General features: G+C 45.8%; 1 protein-coding gene across 2 annotated transcripts in view; it reads left to right on the plus strand.

Moving 5' to 3' along the window:
• The window catches only part of CDH13 (cadherin 13), a 1,030,265-nt gene that overhangs the window by 774,101 nt on the left and 235,382 nt on the right, over positions 1-20,782 (plus strand). For both annotated transcript variants that reach the window (XM_032613947.1, XM_032613948.1), the window contains exon 7: positions 20,393-20,571. In XM_032613947.1, the coding sequence (XP_032469838.1) occupies positions 20,393-20,571 (179 nt within the window). The remainder of the gene's footprint in view (positions 1-20,392; positions 20,572-20,782) is intronic.

A 20,782-nucleotide genomic window follows, 5' to 3' on the forward strand; every position in this document is an offset into this window, starting at 1 on the left:
CTCGTTCACTCATCCATTCGTCCAGCAAAAGTCGATGTGATACTTATACCCCAGGTACCCTGGTAGCCTCCTAGCCATTGGGAATATGCCTGTGGAGATGGTAAGCCCTTCCCTCAAGCCGCAGTCTAGTAGCTGATTCTGACACTATGTAGACAGTTGCAACCCAGTGTGCACAGGACTGGGGTGAAGATAAACCCGGGAGGGAAATGAGGCCAAAGAGAAGGAATATTTAATGCTGCCTCAGGAAGGAGGTTGGGGGACAGACTTTCCAAGGTGATCTAAAAGATGAGCAGAAATTACTGAGGTGGCGCAGGACCAGCGAGGGGGAGAGGAGAGTATGAGAGTCCAGGCCTGAATGAATGGCATGTGCTATCATCGTGGCAAGTTTGGGGAAGTTCAAGGTCAGTGTTTCAGCCCAGATGAGCTAGCTCATACTGCTATAGCCCCTAAAATGCAGTGGCTCACCAAGAAATGGTTTATTTCTTCTCGTGATAATGGCCAGCGGGGGCTGTTTGGGGACTCTGCTCCGTGTCACCCCCTCTCTGGGATTCAGGCTGACAGAGCAGAGCAGCTCCCATGTGGAACACTGGCAGTGGCTGTGCAGAGGGAGAGATCGAATGGCACGGGGACCGCCTCTTAAAGCTTCTGACTGAAAGGGACACGCCTCCCTCGTGGTTACGTTTCATGGGTCAAAGTAAGTTGCAGGGCCACACCTAAGTCCAGCAGAGGAGGCGAGCGCAGTCCTTACACGTGGCCAGAAGAAACCAGAAGTATTTGTTGATAGCAGTGATGGCCACCACAGTCAATGTGGCAGGAAGGGGAGGGGACAAAGATGAGGGGAGAGCAAAGGGGAGGGGAACGCTGGCCAGGCCAGGAAGGCCCGTGATGCTTCATTCTAGATTTTTTTTTTTACTGTATCCAGCAGGAGCCATCAAAGTATATCATGTCTGGGAATGACACAAGGAACCGCTCATTTTAGAAAAGTTAAATTGGAGACAGCAGGGATGGTGTTCATTCATTTGTTCCACAAGCATCCGCGTTGGTGACACAGAGCAGAAAAAGTCCACATTACATTTGGTGAAGGAGGGGAGACCATCAATCAACACACGAAACAGACGGGTTTATAACATTTCAGAGGGTGATAAGGTGTAGAAAGAAAAGTGAAGTTGGAATAATAGTTTGGAGCCTGTTAGAAAACAAACTAGTAGCTTAAAGGTGAGAGAAGGAAATGCATTAGGAAGCCATTAGAAGGTACTGGGTCACCTCTCAGAATCGTAAGAGGGTAAATGAGATAAGGTGTATGGAGATGTCTAAGGCAAGATGCTTCAGTAAACATTAGTTGAATCTGAACTTAGAGTTGGAATAGCTGTTTTGAAGCGTTCAGTCCCCATGGACGCAGATGTGACATGAACACTTTTCAGGGGAGTGGATAATAGACAAGCCACTCAGCTGGTTTATTAAGATGGAAATTTTCACAAGGGCTTAAATAAAGATCAAGTCAATGGGCACTGCCTTTTTAATTGATAAGAGCGACTTGGAGGTAAATGTGAGATGCTTGCTGCCTGTGTGGCTATAGAATTGGGGGAATTCTTTAAACCTCCCTGTCAGCTAACTGTGAAGTGGTGATCTGTATGTGATCTCGTGTGCCTTTCTGTAGAATAAGTGGATGAGATGAGAAACAAAGTTGCCTCTCTTACTCCTCTCTTTCCATTCCTCACTCTGACAGTCAGCACAATTCACAAGTTTATCAGCTGAGGAAGCACCTAACAAACTCTCTCCTCTCCCGCTTCCATGCCCTTTTGGCACTGTGAACTTGAAATTCACTGGCATTGTTCTGTGTGCCAGAATCACAGATGCTAAAAGTTGAGGGAGTTTTCAGAGGTGATCTGATGGTTCGCTCTCCTTTGAAAGCAGGATTCCCTTCTGATACCCAACAGCAAGTGTCGTTCAGTCTACACACACACACACACACACACACACACACACACACACACACACACACAGCGATGCGAGCTCACCGCTCAGCAGGCAGCGCCTTCCATCACTGCACAGCTCCCTCGGTCGCCATGTTCTTCCCCAAGACCAGTCCCCTGGTCTTGAGTTTCAACATAAACGTGAAATCATTCGAGTATTAGAAGGTAACATACTCCCATTTTAGGACATGCTCTCTTCCAATCATGTTAGGCTAGTTTTTGTCTTTCTTTTTCTCTATCCTTCCTTCCCTTTCAGTCTTAAAAAGGTTGAAAAAAGGGCCCAGTTACTAGAACTAATCTTTACATCACAGTAGCCCTGCCATCTAGACTGCCTGCCGTGCCCTCTCCTCCTGACAGCCTCTTGTTTGTCTCTTTCCCTTGTATATGGGAGCCAGGATGATCCAGGATTCCAGCCATCATCCAAGAAGGGCAGAATCCAAGGGCAGGGGTGGAGGCTTCTAACCCTTCTCCATAAACTTTACTTCTCGGTACTGGCAAGAAATATAACCCGTAATAGTTGACATTCAAGGAAAACATTCTTATTGAGCCCCTTGGACTGGATTAACTCCAAAGCTTCTTTCTGTCAAATGTTTTGTGATTCAAAGAAGGAAAAAAATGCACTGTGCACATTTTTCTTTCCTTAAAGATTGGAAAGAAATGAGGAAAAAGCTTGTCTCGTTCATGTTTTTATAGAAATATAAAGCACGTGCCCTCTGTGACAAAGATATTTCTTTCCCTCTAAATCCAGCAGAGCCCACGAAGAGCTTAAGTGTGAGCGAATGTCACACATTCATCTTCCTGGGCCACTTTGCTACGTTTCTATAAAGATAAAATGGCTTTCGCGGTATTGGAAATCTTGAGATTTAGGAGCTGGTCCCTTGCATGTCTTTGGGAATTGAGCCTGGAAAATGTGTCCATCATTAGCTGACCCCAAGAACAGAATTTATGACCTGAGGGCAGAGGCCCAGCAGCTGTTCTTCACTGAATTGATTCTCAGGAAACTGATCCAGAAACATTCTTGGGGCCATAGATACGCATATGTTTCTCATGTCTGGTCCTGCCCTGCCCTGTCCCCACTGTCTGCCTCCAACTGCCTCATTCTTGGCTGTACAACAAGAGTCTAGCTTCCTTATATGCCTGGGTTCCAACCCCGATTCCACCAGGCACTGGCTGTGTGACCTCAAGCCTGTCACCGCTCTTCCTCCAAGGACAACCTGGGGATGAGAACAGAACCTCCATGAGGTCACGTTCATGCACTAGGGCTTAGAACAGCTCCTCATGCATTGTGAGCAGTGTGGCAGGCTGAATCGTGGCCACCCAAAGATATCAAGTCCTGGCCCCTGGAACTGGTAAGTGTGACTTTATTTGGAGGAAGAGCCTTTGCAGATATGATTGTTAAGGATTCTGAGATGAGGCAATTACCCTGGAGTATCCACGTGGGCCAATATCATCACAGGGGTCCTTAGGAGAGAGAAGCAGAAGGTGTTAACACAGAAACACAGAGAAGGTGGTATGAAGGCAAAGCAGAGAGAGATGGGGCCACAAGCCAAGGAATGCCAGCGGCCACCAGAAGTTGAATGAGGCAAGGGACAGGTTCTCCCCAGAGCCTTCAGAGGGAGCGTGACACCGCCCACACCTGGATCTCAGACTTCTGGCCTCCAGGACTCTGAGAGAACAGTTTTCTATGGTTTTAAGCTGCCTGGTGTGTGCTAATTTGATACAGCAGCCCTAGAAAACGAGTGCAGTCTGTGAGGGGTGCATCAGGAGTGTGCCTGGGACATAAGCCCTGAGGGGGCAGACACCTGGTGACACTGTGGGCAGCTCACGGCAAATCCTCAATGCGTTTTCGCTCAGTTAATGAATTCAGACTGCTGCCGTCCTGCCTCTCCCTTTCTCTCAATCTCGGTTTTACTCTGCCTCTCTTCCCTCTGTCCCTGATGAGATTTAACCATCTGCTAATCATCCCCTAGTGTAAGCTTCAGTCTCTCCTGTAGTTGCTGGCTGACCCCTTCCTGCCGTCAATCACGGGTAGTGGGCTTCTGACTGCTCACATTTTAGCAAAATGAGTTGCTTAGGACCCTGTGTCTTACTGTAGTGTTTCTTTTCTCTACTGAGATGGGGTCTTTTGTACCACAATACTTTCCTATTTTGCGGGCCACGTCTGGGGCAGATGGTATTTAAGAGGTTGCATTCAGGGCGACCTAAATGTTCAAAAGCATGGAAGGCAGTGGTTGATGTGATTGATGGGTGCTCAGGACCTTGAATTCGGTGCTTTTTCAACTTGACTTGCAAATTCACTTGTCTCAAAGTTTCCAGCTCTTAAAAATTCTTTAACGTGCCCACTCTCTTAGCAGGAGGGAGAGTTTGAAGATGGCCAGTGGTGCTGTTTTGCAGGCTTTAATACCTCTTTGCGCTCAGTAAATGGGCAGGTTATTCTGTGGAAGGAAATGTTTTAAAGACTTAAATGCTAAGTAATAATCAAATAGTCCAGGGGCGAGCAGACCACTTCCAGTTGGTAATGCAGGGAAAAACAACTTGAGACTGTCCCCGCCCTAAATCGCAGCTGGGAGCTGCTAAAGACATTCTTAAGTCAGTCACCTTATGCCAGTGGAGATCCATGCTGCCCACCACGAGATGCTTTCAGAACAACCTTGAATGTGCTTTTTACCAAGTGCCTGCGTTGCACTGTGGTACAATTTTGCGTTTAAGCGTTTCTGTCTCTCCTAGTTGAATGTGGGAAAGTTGAGGAGCAGGGACTGTCTTATTCATCTCCATATCCACGGTCCTAGCTCAGGACCTGCCACAAAGTGGCCCCAGTAGAGTGGAGTTGAAATAAATGAATATTTGCAACACACAGGCAGAATTTCTGCTTTCCTTGGAGTGGGCACAGGACTGGCCCGTGAGGGCATATCTTTTATTGAAAATGAGGTTCTTAGGTTGTGCAAATGCAAAGGGTCCATTGCACACTGATGAGGTAGCTGTGGTCTCTCCAAGCCCTGCAGGTAACATGGGCTGGTAGAGCACGAAGAGACCTTAAGAGGGGGTCACGTTTGGCTCCCGCCATTTCCATATATCTCTTTTGTCTGTCCTCAAACAGTCTCTGCAACCTCCTCCTCTGTAGCAGGCAACCATTACAGTACAAGAAGCCCTGTCACAGATCCATATGGCTCTCCTGGGCTTTTAGTGCTGGTGAATCACCCCACATACATACACACACACCTGTTTGCACACCCTCACTTTCAACTTTCTGTGTATTTCCTGCCTCCAGAACCCTAGGCCATAAGGGCCCTTAGGAAAGGGAGGCAGAAGGGTCAGAGTCAGAGAAGGAGATGTGATGAGGGAAGCAGAGGTCAGAGATATGGAGAGAGATTTGAAGATGCTGTGCCACGGACTGGGAAGATGGAGGAAGGGGCCAAGGAGCCAAGTCACGCAGGGGCCCCTCTAACCACACGACGTTCCCTCTGCCACTTCTTACTCGTGGCATCAGGCCTTTGGGCATTAGAGGGTAGCTCTCCTGGCCCTCCCTTTGCAGGGCAATAGTGGAAGCTTATGAATTGATCTTGGCTAACAGGAAGAATTTCGGAAAAGACAGACATGGCTAAAGGAAAGACCGAGATCAGTTTGGCAACTTGCAAGAAGGGACTGTGTTTTGATTATCTGCGAGTCACCCAGTGCATGGAACAGACCCTGAAATATTACTGAGGCTTAATATTGAGTTAAAATGATGATCACCTCCCTTGTATTTGATAGTCTACGTCTATTTATGCAACCTAAGATTACCTTAAGGAAAAAAAAAATCTATTTCACCTAATCGTGCATTTATTCAGACTTAACTTCTACCTCTTTATCAAAAGAGGTTCCTGTGAGCTGTGCCTGTCTCATCTTGTAATAATAATCATATTCTCAAAGAACACAGAGTCCTGGGTTGAATATTACATATATTAACTTCATTTAATCCACAAAACAACTCCATCGGATGAGTACCATTTTTTATCTAGGGGTGCATCCAGTCAGTCCAGCCTGAATCATGTGTCTGTTGGTTCTCTCAGCTTGGGAAGCAGATGTCTTCGGTCTCTCCCCTGCCAGACTATTTCCAAGAAGAGAACATTCCCATCTGGAAAGGCAGCACCATTAGGAGGCTGAAATACACACACAGGAGAGACAATTTTAAAACATAAATGAAATGAGGAAATGTTCATACAGAGTGAGCCAGACGCTATTGGATCTGTTCTCCATTTATTCCATCACTAAATATTTACTGAGCACCTACTGGGTGCCTGACTGTTGCGTTCTGTGTGATACAAGTGTGAGTCAGATATGCATCGCTTAGTCTTACGTGGTGTCTGAGTTATTCCATGAGTGGTGTCCTGATGGCCTGGAAGAGGTAATGCAGCTTTCAAAAGTGACATTCACCCTGGAGCAAAACAGTCATGGCAAGTGGAAATGACTCTCCAGTTCCACATGGCAGGATTGTCAGGGAGAAGCTTTGTCACCCTTCTCCAGGCTGAGAGCCCAGACATCCAGAGGGGTCCTGCTTAGATTTCAATCCCAAGCGCGTTTAATTTCAGATTTGTGTGACCCTGATCAAGCTCCTTCATCAAGTTTTATACTTCATAAAAGATCCAATTCCCCAGACTCATAAAATGACTCCTTCTAAGTCAGTGTTATTTTATAAATACTTCCATTGCTCGCATAAATCACAGGCAGCTGACTTCCCAGCCATAAAACAACAGCTTGCAACATCACTATGGTACCCAATATGTATTTACTTATCAAGTTGAAGAACACATGTTTGCAAAATCAGCAACATTACAGCTCCACCAGCAATTTGCCGACACTTTCTTCCCATTGAAGGCAAAGTCTCGAGTCTCGGATGTGCCGTATTTCCGCATCCTGCCTCATTTTTGTCTTGCTACTGCAGTAATCACCAGCCCCCTCCTCCTGCCTCTGCAAACCTCCCTGAGCCCCTCATTGACCATGCCTGTGACTTCAGGCAGGTTGTTTACCTAACAGGTGCCGTTCTGGGGGCATCGATCGTCTATCTATTCTTCACCACAACTCGGGTTGCTGGCCCTGCTGGTCCTTTGGGCTCCTGACGTGGCTCAGAGATGCCCCAGACAAGCTCTAGTGGGTCAGAGCAAAAGTGTTCTATAGCCAGTCTGCAGGGAGAGTTCTTGAAAATAAACTATTCCACGTGCAAAATGTAATCTGAAATGTCTAAGAGACATGACCTGTGCTGGAGTGGAGTGGGACAAAGGCATTGTGGCTCAGCCACTGACCACTGGATAGCCTGGTCGGTGGGCGAGTGATGTCACCCATTCAGGTGTCTGCCTGTTTTACAGGTGAGGAAACTGAGGCTGTGTGAACTTGCATATATTGCCCAGATGACATGGCCAATAAATAGAGTGTCAAGAGTCTCCATCTGTCTGGCCCCATCTATTGCCAGGATCACATTCTCCAGATTCCATGCCGGGTCAGTAGATTCAGAATGTCTGAGGGTGAGTTTCAGGCATTAGGAGTATTTTTAAATCTTCCCAGTTGATTCAGATGAGCAGCCAGGGTTGCAAGGCATAGTTCCACATGTTCCTTTAATTTCATACTGGTGCGTGACCCACATCTGGTGGGACCCATGTTGTCGAGCATAAGTATCTTATTAAAAAGAAGAAGGCAGCGTAGGATCCAGGAAACAAGGCGGAGGCCAGGAAGATAGCAGCTCAAGAGCTGGGAGCCAGAAGAAGCTTGCGCAGGTCTCCCAGGGCAGAGAACCCAGAGCTTGGGAGGCGGGAGCCGGCACTGAGCAGGTCGCGTACCAGCGTGGACGCGGTTCAGACTTCTTGAGCTGTTACGTAATGCTTCCCGCCTAATAAGGATGAAACCATTGGGGAAGCAAGGAGTTTTATGAGCAGTAACCGCTGGAGCCCTAATGATGGAAACAAAGGGCTCTGCATTATGGCCTGATTGGCAGGATCTCTGACGGAGATTCCCGCTGCGCCCAGGGAGGTCTCGATGCCTCTTGTACATTTTCCAGGCCTCTCGCAGGTCTGGCTCCTGGCTCTTAACCAGGACAGGCTGCATGATTTGTGGAATGAAAATGGGGAGCCCCTTGTTCAACAATTATTAAGACTGCCAAGAGGGTGACAGGAGAGCATTAAAACAAGCACAGGGCCCTTCTGAACACAGCACCGCGGCCGACCACACAGGCCGCACACCCGTGAAGCTGGCCCTGCTCTTGAGCTTACCTGAGACACCGACCTGGCCGTAGACTGCAGATAGTAGTGGTGATCTGCACTTTCTGGATGAAGCACTTAATGAGTCTGCACGTGGCTTTACAGCTCTCTGCTTCTCCCACAACAGTCAGGAAACCACGTGTCCCAGTGGCAAGGCTACAAGATGCCAGTGTCTAGGTCCCTACATCACAACTGGGAAAGGAACCCCTTGAAAGGGGGCCACAGTGTGAGCTGAATCTGAGGGAGAAATTAACCCTACGCGTTAAGCCACTGACGCATGGATTGGTTTGTTATCTCAGTTTAGCCCAGCCTAATATAGGCTAAACTGAAATAACAAACCAATGATTTTAAATAGCAAAACTGCCTCGCCTTTGCCCTTAAAATGATGAGGGCAATAGGCCTATCTTCAGACTTTACTTAGGAATTAATATTTAGTGGAAGTCAGGCATTAATTATTTACTTGTTTCTGCTTATACCTTCACTATTACCTCAAGCTGTAATAGAAGAAAGATGATAACAAATAAAAATATTCATCCTTTATTCATTCATTCATTTACCTTATTCATTTATTTATTCACTCGTGCATTCAACAAATGTTTACGAAGCTCTTACTACTCTTATGAAGCTCATTATCCTGTTATCTTTGAAGATTTTCATGCTTTGAGTTATATAAAATTTAAGCAGGGGGGGCTTCCCTGGTGGCGCAGTGGTTGAGAGTCCGCCTGCAGTTACAGGGGACGCGGGTTCATGCCCCGGTCCAGGAAGATACCACATGTGAGCCATGGCCGCTGAGCCTGCGCGTCCGGAGCCTGTGCTCCACAATGGAAGAGGCCACAACAGTGAGAGGCCCGCGTACCGCAAAAAAAAAAAAAAAATTTAAGCAGGAAAACTAAATGATGTTATAATTAGCATGTTGTTCTTTTTAAAAATTTTCTTTTATTGAAGTAGATATACAATGTTGTGCTAATTTCTGCTGTACAGCAAAGCAATTCAGTTATACATATACATACATTCTTTTCCATTGTGGTTTACCACAGGAGGTTGAATCTAGTTCCCTGTGCTATACAGTAGGACCTTGCTGTGTGTCCATTCTATATATAATAGTTTACGTCTAATATTAGCATGTTCTTAAACATTATATACTCTGCATATTTGCATATTCTGTGGTACTAATATTTGAGCCACTGTGAGAGGAATAAATACAGAAGAGATAGTATCTCTGTGCTCAGTGAACTTCACATCTACAAGAGAGAGTTCCAAAAGAGAGGCAAATTGTTTCAATTATTTGGGTATGGGATTTGAAAAGTGCCATTACTTTTAGAGACCCAGGTATAAATAACTCGAAGATGGTGTTTCTCATACTTGGCACTTTTGACATTTGGGGCTGCGTAATTCGTTGTGGTGGGCCTGTTCTATGCATTGTGGGGTGTTTAGCAGTGTCCCTGGCCTCGACCCACTAGGTTCCAACATCACATACCTGCCCTGGTTGTGATGACCCCAAAATGTCTCCAGACATTCCCCAGTGTCCCCTGAGGGATAAAATCACCCTCAATTGAAAACCACTGCTCTAAGGAGAACTAGAATTGCTTTTTAAATATCTCTTAAATTGGTTAAGCAAACAAACAAAAAATACACCACAATTTCCTTTTGGTTTATTTTTCTTCAGTTTTATGGAAAAAATATTTTCACATTCGAGAATTTCAGCTACTTTGTACTAATCCAGTACTGGGGATAGAGATTCCACTTAAAAATGCTTTTTTGAAGTATTTTAGGCAAGATCAGTTAATTGAGCAGTGTTTCCTGGATCCTTTTTAAAGAGCTGCACAGAAAGGAATTATAGATAAAAAGATTAAATAGAATTTTGAATAGGTTTTGAGAAAAACATTACCTCAAAATGCTGGATGAAACAAAGAAATTAGGGCAATAAAGTGAATCCTGACAGGAGGGACCCCAGTTTTACCATGTGTTACCTTCTATCTCAAAAACAGTTATTTTTCCTAACATCTGGCCCGCTGCAGCTCAAACAACAGCTCACCAGAGAAGTAGGGCAAAGGCACTGTGGAGATTGAACATTTAGCAGGTGCCACGGAAGAATTGAAATAATGATAAGGTGGTTCTGTCGCCACCATCTCTTTATCGCTATAAAAATAAACAACCTTTGAAAACAGATGGGGGACAGCCATTGCTCAACTTGTCATAACTTATTACATATTTGACTGTCAATTTGTGTTTAAAAAACCAACTAGCTCCCGGGAGGGAGAGCAAATTTGAGAGGAGAAGTCAATCACATTTCAAATCAAGCCTGTGGTAGTTGCAGCTACACAGAGGCACTCCTGGCTGCTATTAAAGGAGGTGGGCAACTATCTCAAAATTGAAGGTGTTCTCACTTTTAAGAACAGAGTTGTCTTCTTATTTGAAGGTACTTACTCATCTCAAACCTGCGTTGAAAATATATACTTTGTGCCAGTTTGATTCAGTGCTTTAATAGAGAATATCCATTAGGCAACCAACCACGCTCAGCGGTCAGCATATTGCAGTGATTTATGGTGATGCCATTGGTAGCCCCCAAAGCCCAACATTTAGGAAATGGGTTGCATTCTCTTCTCATCAGTTTTTTGCCTGTACCTGTCCCTTTTTAGTTTGGTCCATCCCTTAAATATGGTGTGCTATTTGGTTAGTTAAAATGGCAACTTCCACACTAATTTTTTTTTGCGGTACGCGGGCCTCTCACTGTTGTGGCCTCTCCTGTTGCGGAGCACAGGCTCCAGATGCGCAGGCTCAGCGGCCATGGCTCACGGGCCCAGCCGCTCTGCGGCATGTGGGATCTTCCCGGACTGGGGCACGAACCCGTGTCCCCTGCATCGGCAGGCGGACTCTCAACCACTGCACCATCAGGGAAGCCCCCCACACTGTTTTTTAAATTATACAGTATTTTCTAGCTTCTATGTGAAGGTTAATCCACTTACACTCCTTTACCTGTTATCTATTGCTGTATAATGATATACACCAAAACTTAGTGCCTTAAAACAACAGCCATTTAGTTGTTCATTATTTTGCAAGTTGGGATGGGTTCAGTGGGGCAGTTCCCTTGCTGGTCCTGCCTGAGGTTAGCCATGTGGCTGCTGTCATGTAGAAGCTCAACTGGAGCTGAATGTTCCAAGATGGCCTCAACTTCCATGTCTGATGGGTATTTAGGGGTGTCAGCCAGGGAGCATCAGTTTCCAGACATGTGGCCCCTCCAGCAGGAGAGCCCAGATATCTCTAGGTGGTGGCTGCTTTCCAGGAGGACAAGCTCTTGTGAGCAAGTACTTCCAAACCTCTGTTTGTATGTTTCCACGTGTCCCATTGGCCAGAGAATGTCAGACAGCTAAACACACGGTCCAGGTGGAAGGGACAATACAAAGTTATGATTTGCTGGAGGCTACTAATAGGACAGTCTTACCACCTGATAGAAAGATTATCTCTGGATTCAAGATGATTTAGGTGAGTGGAAATCAATTTGAATATTTGAAAATACCTACCAATTGTGACTAGATGTTTCTATACTTGTCTGAATTAGTGCCCTCTAGCTCTAGGGTAAAGCAACAAAATTTACTTTCTAAGTAAAACTATTTAATAAAATGTGTTTATTTTCTTCAATCTTTACTTTCTCCTTTTTCAGAGAACATTAGTTGTGACCACATGAAATAGCAAACTCAGAATGATGATGGCTTAAACAAGATGGGCTTTCACCTTTCTTTCATTTATTTCTCATTCATGTAAACAAAGCCAAAGGGAGGAATTCCAAGCTTTCCTTGAAGCTCCGTGGTCATAAGAGACTCAGGGACTCATATTTTTTGTGTCTTTCTGCTCTACCTTTCTATCATGTGGCTTTTATTTGAAGGGCCACCTCATGGTCCACAATGGCTGCTGAAGCTATAATAGTCATCACATCTGTATCCCAGGCATCAGGAAGTGAGGCGAGAGGGTGTTACAAAAGCACACACATTCTGGATGAGGTCCCTTTAAGGAACCTTCCCAGGAGTCTCACACACTTTACTTCTAATTATATCTCATTGTCTAAACCTTAGTCGGTGGCCACAGTAGCTGGCAGAGAAGCTGGGACATCTAGCATCTCACCTAGTCAGCAATGTGGCCAGCTAAAATCAGAGTTATGTTACTAAGGAAGCAAGAAGAATGGATGCTGGGTAGCAACTCACAGTGTGAGCCGCAGTCTCTTCAGTTAAAGCAGGGTTCAAATCCTGGCTCATGGGTGACTATATGGCCTTTTCAGTCTTTGTTTCCTCACCCGTACAAAGGGTTTAACAATATGACATACCTCCTGGAGTTACTATATGATCAAATAAGTTAGCACATGACACATGCATCACATGTTTGTATTGTTGTATCTCTACTGCCTCCCACTTGGCTGGGGCTGGGCCACATAGGGGAACTTCCCTGTTCCAAAAGGGAGGTGGAAGGAAGAAGGGTGAACTCTTTATAGTGGATATGCCATTTTCTTACACTGTAATCCATCACCAGAGATTATAGTAACAATATTTAGTTACTGTCTTTGGGGGAAAGAATTGCCTGTACCTACAGTGAAGATCAAAGGTTGAAAACTGGTGAGCCTGGGACTAAGCCTGCCATGATCTGTTTTATTTGGCTTTCTTTGTCCCACTCAGCGATCTTCGGTATTTTACATTTGAACTAGTGTCCAGCATGTAAATATTTTGACAGTTTATATGAAAATCCAAATTCCCACCTTGTCTTGAAAAATCAAAAGGTCTGGCTTCTCCAGACTTGCATTTCAGAAATGCAGCACTTACCCTGAACTAAAAGGTAGCTGCCTCTTTGGCGGACATATACCCTCTAGTTAGCCACCACCTCTCCCAACTGTATCAAAATCACTTTACTCATGTAAGTGACCGTGTGGGCACTGGGTGGACATTTGAGCTTCTCACTCCTGCCCCAGCTCCCATGACCCCACTCTGGGAATGGGGCCAGAGAGCCGCACCCTCAGGGCCAACGTGTCTGGGCTACTGTCAAAAGAGAGGCCAAAGGTCATTGGCATCTTCATCAAAACTCACAATTATCAAGAACTTTTTAGGTCTAACACACAGCCTGACCACCAAATGAAAAGTGCAAGAGAGTCTTTGTGCTGGTAAATGACAATCCCTAGATAATTGCGGAACAGAGGGTCAGGCCCCCCAAGGAGAAATGGTGACAAAGCTGAATCTCCCAGCTTGGCCTTGGATCTAACCTGCTTTCTCCCTTCTCTCCCCACCAAAGTCAGAGTCAGAGCACCTCTTCTCTCTCCTCCGGAGTATCGGGCAGGGCTTTAAGAGTCTCCTCACCCACAGCAGGCAGCCCACCTCCTTCCCCCACCCCACCTGCTAGCAGAGTGTTTTGGAGATAAGCAGAAAAAGTTAAAGTGAATTATGAGGAGCAGCTTCTGATTGGACCCCCCCTCAAATGAAGATAAAGCAGGTCTGAAATGCTAATGTAGGTCAATGGGGAAATAAGACATTATTTACGATTCATTCCATGGGTGCCTTTTCAGGAATGCATGCACTGCAGAGTGCGGGCTGCCTCTGGATGCCTATCAGATTGGTTTGGTAACTTCTGTCAACTAATCTTTGACAGTTTCCGTATTAATTCCTGTGTACACGGAAAGATTGACAAGATCAGAGGAAGATGAGTCATGCATGCATGTGCTCAACAGAAGTTTCTAGACTTATCTAAGGGAAGAGAGGGATTGTTTCCTTATGAGATTTTAATTAATCTCTGCTTCTATAGATCCTGGGTGTGAGTCCCAGAACTAGTATGAGTTGCAGTCCATGTGGTTGGGTCCTGTGAGACATTTGGCCCATCACCATCGTCACGGCAATGAGGTCCGCCCACCAGAAGTGAGTTGCAAATTGCAGCAATCAATAAAAATATCAATAAAACTTACAAAAAAATTAAAAATTAAAAAAAATTTTAAAATAAAAAAGAGTAAATAAAACTTATATCTCACACTTACATTTATCACTGCCTAGGCACTGGACTTTATATTTCTTAATTTATACATTCTTATTGGAGACATTATCACCTCCAAGAGGGAAAAAATTGGTGCTTGGGGGGACATTAAAAACATGAGATATTACAGTGGTTTGTGGTCCTCAAAGGGCCATCATAGATATCTGTGGCAGGGGATGACAGGTAGGAAAAAAATATCTAAAAAGACTCTTGGTGTCTTATTAGATATTAGTGATCGTGAAAAAATAAAGGTTGAGAAACACTGCATTATTTCATTCAACGCCGCAATAGCCGGTTAAGGGAGATGCTCTTTTGTAAGTGAGGAAGTTGAGGCTCCACGAAGTAAAGGAATTTGCCCGAGGATATCCAGATGGTTCCTGGTGTGGCAGGATTTGAAAGTAGACAGCCCACATCCTCAGCAGTGCCTCTAACACTGGTCTGCCTGCATTTGTTCACCCGGTTCTCCTCTCGCCGTTAACAGCTGTTAGGGGAGAGCTGGGTTTTGTCCACGTGTGTGGTCAGAAAGCAGTCCCAGACTGGTTGACCAGTGGGGAGTTGCACGTCCCGGGCCACTGATGTCACAGTGGCAGCGATTTTCATGTTTGTACTCTGACAGTCGTGACCATGAGATATGTCTGTATATGGTAGCAGAACTTGGCCTATAGGGTGACACACTTACTCTGGTTTGCCCAGGTCTGTCCTGGAATGCACTCAGCCCTGGGCACACTGGCTGGTTTGTCATCCCACATCTAGAACACTGATTGGGCGTTTGGAATCAGGATGCCCAGAACCCCTTCAGCCTGAAGGACTCCAACAGAAATTTAGTTTCCAATCAGTGTCAGTCCGACTAGACATACTCCACGATACTTCTGTGTCCCTCCCACCCAGCTAAACAAGTCAAGGTGCCTAGAGTCTAAGGACTTTCCTTCTGACACGGAAATAAACACGAAGGAGTGGGTTATGCTGTGCCGGATCTGTGGCCATGTTCTCTTTTAAAAGTAACCTCTGAGGCACATCCCTGAGACAGTTTAGTCACAGAGACAGACGTTTGGGTGGCCCTACCTCCTCTCATGAGTTGGATGCTTTCTGATGACGTGACATTTTGTCACATCTAAGGAGCTCACTTAGTGATGCCTGCCATCTCTGATCATATCGGTTTTTATGTTTTGCATCCCCCTGGAAAGCATACAGTTGCTCCGACTGTGCTGTCGAAGTGTATTCACTGCCAAATACAGACGTGAATGTCCGTGTTCATGTCTCAATATATTACTCACTTATAGGAATATCATTTTTTTAAAAAAGGAGTCTGACACTTTTGATCATGTGAAGGAAACGTTTGGGGATGAAGACAAAGAAATTGTCAAGAACAGTAGAATTTTGTCAACTGTGCACAAAGCGAGCTGTCTTTTGGGGTCTCCCACTCTTGAGGCTGGCTGACCTTACCTGGAGATTGAAAACAGCCCCTGACCTTCAGAGCTGCACTCCACTTCTCAAGGCTGTGACTATGCCTGAAATCACAAGGAAGCGGAACTTCAAACACTGGCTTCAAGGCCATGACACCAGGCAGCACATGTCTTTAATCAGAGAAAACACAGCCAAGAGGAAGGGGCTACTGGCCAAGACAAAACGCTCCTAATTGTTTATCAGCCTATCACAATTGGCAGCCATGTCCTTCGACAAAAGAAATATGACGGCCTGACTTGAGGCTTTCAACTAGCAGCCTGGAATTCTTTTGCTTTGGAGGGACCACTGCTAGTTCACCCAGCTGTGGGAGTGACAGAGTGATTATCATTTATGTTGACACATGGGAGAATATTGTGATGGGGAAGAAGACAGAAGTGTACTACATGGAGGACCCACACGTGTGTCTATCATATAATTATCATTTCTCTGCCATCAGGAAGCACACATAGGCACAAGATAAGCACAGATGAGAAGCCGCTGGGCTGATGGAAATAAATGAGCCCTTCTCAGAGTCCAGCACGTGGGCGGGTGGGCAAGGGTTAAGGCATAGGGGCCATCCATAGGCCGTGGAACAACTGTCCTGGTGCCTACATGCTGAACATCAGCCCTGGACTTGGAATTGGTGTATGTCTGCTAAACCCAGGTCCAACAAGGACCTCTAGGGGGGGAAAAGAGCTCAGAGGTAGTGGGGGAGCATGCCTGGTTATGAAAAATGTCCAGGCAGTGCTGTCCAGTCTTCTCACTAATGAGTTATCCATGACTTCCGGTCACTGTGGAATAAGGCAAAGCTATGGTGAGTTGCAAGAATGCAATTCTACCCAAAGAACATTGACAGAGGACCTATTGAGTGATAGCTACCAAGCTTATAAATGTGAATAGAACACAGTCTGTGTCCCCCAAGGGCAAAATTTAGGACCATGTGACCCATCACATAAAGAAGTTCTTAAAATGAAGAGGTTCCATCAACAGAGGAAGTTTAGGAAATGCTACAGGTGCTGTTTTCCTCTTGGAGATTCACAATATGCATTTGCTTCTTAGGATGCTAGGAAGTTCTCACAAGAGGTGAAACCTGCTCAACTGTGCTTTTCTGCATATTCCCAAATGTGTTTCTCTGATGAACCCATGGAACCAGGCAGGGTCCCTTGGAAAAATTTGGAAATGGTGATTTAGGAGGCTTACCCCGCCATTGCAGAACCTGGAAGTATGAAAATCATGGTCCAGCCCCAGAGGAGGAGGATGAGAATGAGAACAGGGTGTCGGGCCCATAAGATATACCAGGACTCGGGAATGAGCCTTGATCCTGGAGGAGTACTAGAGTACCATATGGAGAAGCAGGGGCGGCTCAGAATGTGTTGTGTGAGTGTGTGTGCACGCGTACGCTTGCATGCATGCACACGCATGTGTATGTGTTATCATAGATTTGTGATCTCCACAGTAGAAACCCAAATCTATAAACTAAGACTGTGGACAAGGCGGGAGGGAGAGGGTAAGGCAGGGCAACTCTGAGGTGATGGGCACCGGGGCTTCTGCCATAGCAGGTGCCGGTTTCTATGGACAACTTACTTCTGAGGCTCCTTCGTCTGAGGTCACTGCCTGCACCGCCATGATAGGCTCAGAACTCAGGACAAGACAGTGATAAAAGGCACCCTCCTCAGAACTCTAACGTACCAGGCACGGCACCAAGTTTAGTTAATGTATTGTCCCATCAAGTCCTTACAGTGACCATAGAGAAAAGTGTTACTAATGTCCTAACGTTATGAGGGGGCATATGGGGAAACTGAGGTTCAAGGAGGGTTGATTACTTGCTCAAGTTCACACAGTTAGTTAAGACCTGAACCTAGATGTTACCCCAAGGTCGTTTCCTTCAAAGCCTGCAAACCTATTTAGATGACTTCAGCAATGCTCATTGTCTACAGAAGTGGGCCTCAGAAGTAAATCCAGGTGTGTATTCACAGCAGGGTAAAGACAAAGGCAGGGCTTAAGACCAAGTTCACTTGCTCCCTAACAATTCATTAAAATAAAAAACATCTTCTGTGTAACCTTGGGAGTATCCAGGACAACTTTTTATCATCCCATATTATCAAATCTGTAAAAAGTAATACCAAAAAAGACATTATCAATGAATGTCCTGGTGGAAACTAAAAATTCATCACCCTGAGAGGTCTTTTTTTCCTTCCTATGAAGCCATGACACTCACAAAACCATGATGGCTTCATTTTTTTTATACATTCTTTTGCTTGTTCATTTCTGACTTCAATTAAAGGCATATTAAATAGGGCACAAGATTCCATCAGTCAAGCATTCATTAGACGCTAACAAAGTGCAGGGCACCAGGTCACAGGTCCTTAGCTGAGGACTGTTTCCTGTGGCATCCGTGGTGTGGAGGCCTCCTTCCAGGTCTTTGCCCACACGGAGCTCACTTAGCATGGCCCGGGGTGAGATGTGGACCTGGAAGTCGCCTTTCATTCTGACAGAGACCCCCAGGGGGCCTGTTTTCCTAGACCAGGAAGGCAAAGAGGTGTACCCTTGACACTAACGCTGACAGACTGGCAGCGGCTGCCTGGACCACTGGGCAGAGAAAGAACCCTGATTGCACAGTGCAGCTCAGTGAGCGACAGCCACAGGAACCAGATGGCTTGCTGACATCGTCCGAAGGCAGGGGGCAAGGCAGTGGGCTGCACGTGCCGAGGATCTTCTATTCCGACCTGTCCCTGAGGCCTGCCCTGGGACAGTTTCACAAAGAAACAGAGAAGGGCAAAGACCACAACACAGAGTAGAAGATGTGTCTGGATGCATCTGGTTTAATGGCAACATTGGTGAAATTAAGTGAGACTATTTCACAAATTGATGAGATGAACTGAGACTACTTAACAGATGGATCTTTAGGACAGTCAGATCCGTTTGCCTGATCATTCGGACCTAATGGCTGATAATCTGATTCTGATTATGGGAAAAAATAAACCGGCTTTGATGGCTTGGAAGCACTGTTATGAAAGGGAAAGGAACACCGGGATGGTGACTGCACTAGATGAACTCTGTGTTTCCTTTAAGCTTGAATATTTTCTGGTATATGAGTATTCCTGCTGGGGACGATGGGTCTGCTGGTTCCATCTCTTACCCACTAGCTCACATGTTGTGGACTCAGAGGATTCAGAATCAGAAGATGGGGCCCTACATTCACAGAAGAGTAAACTACAGTGAAAAATTAGAGTTGGGCACGTCACCCTGAGCCATATGGTGGCTTCTCAGTTGTGCAAGACCAGCAGGTTAAATGTGTCCAGATTCCACTCTAGGACCGTGCTTCTATTGGTGTTTACAATTATGATCCCTTTAATTAAATTTAAATTAAATTTTAATCACAAAATAATACATGCTCCTTGTAAAAATGATCAAACCATTACAGAATCGGCCACCATCTTCCCTCGTCCCTGCATCACCATTAATCCCAGTGCCCTCTCTCCTTTCCCAGGTTTAACCACCAAAGCCAGTGTGAAGTTCACCCTTATGGACCATCTTCTATCCATTTATGGACATAAACTGTACCTGAAAATATATGCATAAAGTTTGTGGAATTTTCTGTTTGCAAATAGGTTCATAAAAATGATGTTATACTATGGATAACATTTTCCACTTGATATTTTTCAGTTTTGGAGAGCCTTCCCATGTTAGAGCACATTAGCTGTACAACCTTTTCTAAGTGCTGCAGAATATTTCACAGTGTAGGGATAACATCATTTTAGCAATTCCTGTGTTGTTGGATGGTTAGGTTCTTTCCAAATGTTTCTCAGAATCCTCCGTAAACATCCCGCCAAAACCCCTTGTTCAGACAAGTGCAAGTGTTCTTGAGGGTAATGCCAACGAGAGTGAATGCATTTTTTTTTTGTACTAGTTGCTATCCAGTTGTCTTCCCAAGCACCTAATGCCAGTCCGCCCTTCCTATCAGCTGTGTGTGAGGCGAGACCCTGTATCCGACACCCTTCTCAACCTTGTTTATAATTCAATAGTCCCCGTCCACCCTCGTCTTTATTACATCTTCGTCTCTAAGTGGTCCAGCATTGCAGGCTGCGCACAGAGCATGTCTCAAGTAACATCCACGCCCATTCCCTGTAACCGGAAATTAACTGCAGTAACCTTTCCCTTTGAGGCGCCCTCCTTCCCCTCGGTTACACCTACTCACCCACCTGCACCGGCGACCTTTCCTGAGCCCGTGGTTAGATGAGGCTGTTCTCATCCGTATTCACATCACCCTCTCTCAATGCGCCGTGGAATGCTTTATTATTTTTCAAACGCTCTCTCTCCTGCTTAGCGCCGACCTGCCGACCCCAGGGAATGTGACTTTTTGGCACCTCTTTTTCCCGGACACCCAGCCCAGGGCCCCCCCACGTGGTAGGCATTCAATAAGAGATTTTAAAATGAAGGCCATTGTCACAGAGCCACATCCACAATGAAATGAAAGCCCGTGGAAATAAACCGCATATCAGGAGAAGGAAAAATTAAGCTGTCAATCTGCTGAACAGGAAAGATTTCTTTATTTCAGGTCTTTTAACGTGATGGAGGAGCGAGGGAGGGCGGAAGGAAAGCTAAAACCTAACGGAGCCAGGGAAGGGTTTTGCTTTTTTAATTTGGAAAGTGATTGACACATCACTCCACTGCCATTGCCCAGGTGCGGGGAGGGGCTTTGCCCATCGCTGTCCCCCAAGTGACCATCCCCTGCTCCTGCCCCCTCAGGGACCACGGTGATGCGGATGACAGCCTTTGACGCGGACGACCCGGCCACGGATAATGCCCTCCTGCGGTATAATATCCGTCAGCAGACGCCTGACAGGCCCTCTCCCAACATGTTCTACATCGATCCTGAGAAAGGAGACATTGTCACCGTCGTGTCACCTGCACTGCTGGACCGGGAGGTGAGCTGCAAAGCACACAACTTCTTTTTCATGAGAATTGAACATGGCTTTCACATGAGGGAAGATGTGCGGCTTCCGTCAGCGGCACTTTATGTAGCAGCGGAAATGAGATATTTACACGTGGTTGGATCGGGGAAAATCTGTCAAGGGTGATGGGCTGTTACGTGACCCCAGAAAACACACACTGGAAAAGCCATGTCCTTGCGGTTAT

The sequence above is a fragment of the Phocoena sinus genome, chromosome 19, assembly GCF_008692025.1.
Source record: "Phocoena sinus isolate mPhoSin1 chromosome 19, mPhoSin1.pri, whole genome shotgun sequence".
In the NCBI taxonomy this organism is placed as follows: domain Eukaryota; kingdom Metazoa; phylum Chordata; class Mammalia; order Artiodactyla; family Phocoenidae; genus Phocoena; species Phocoena sinus.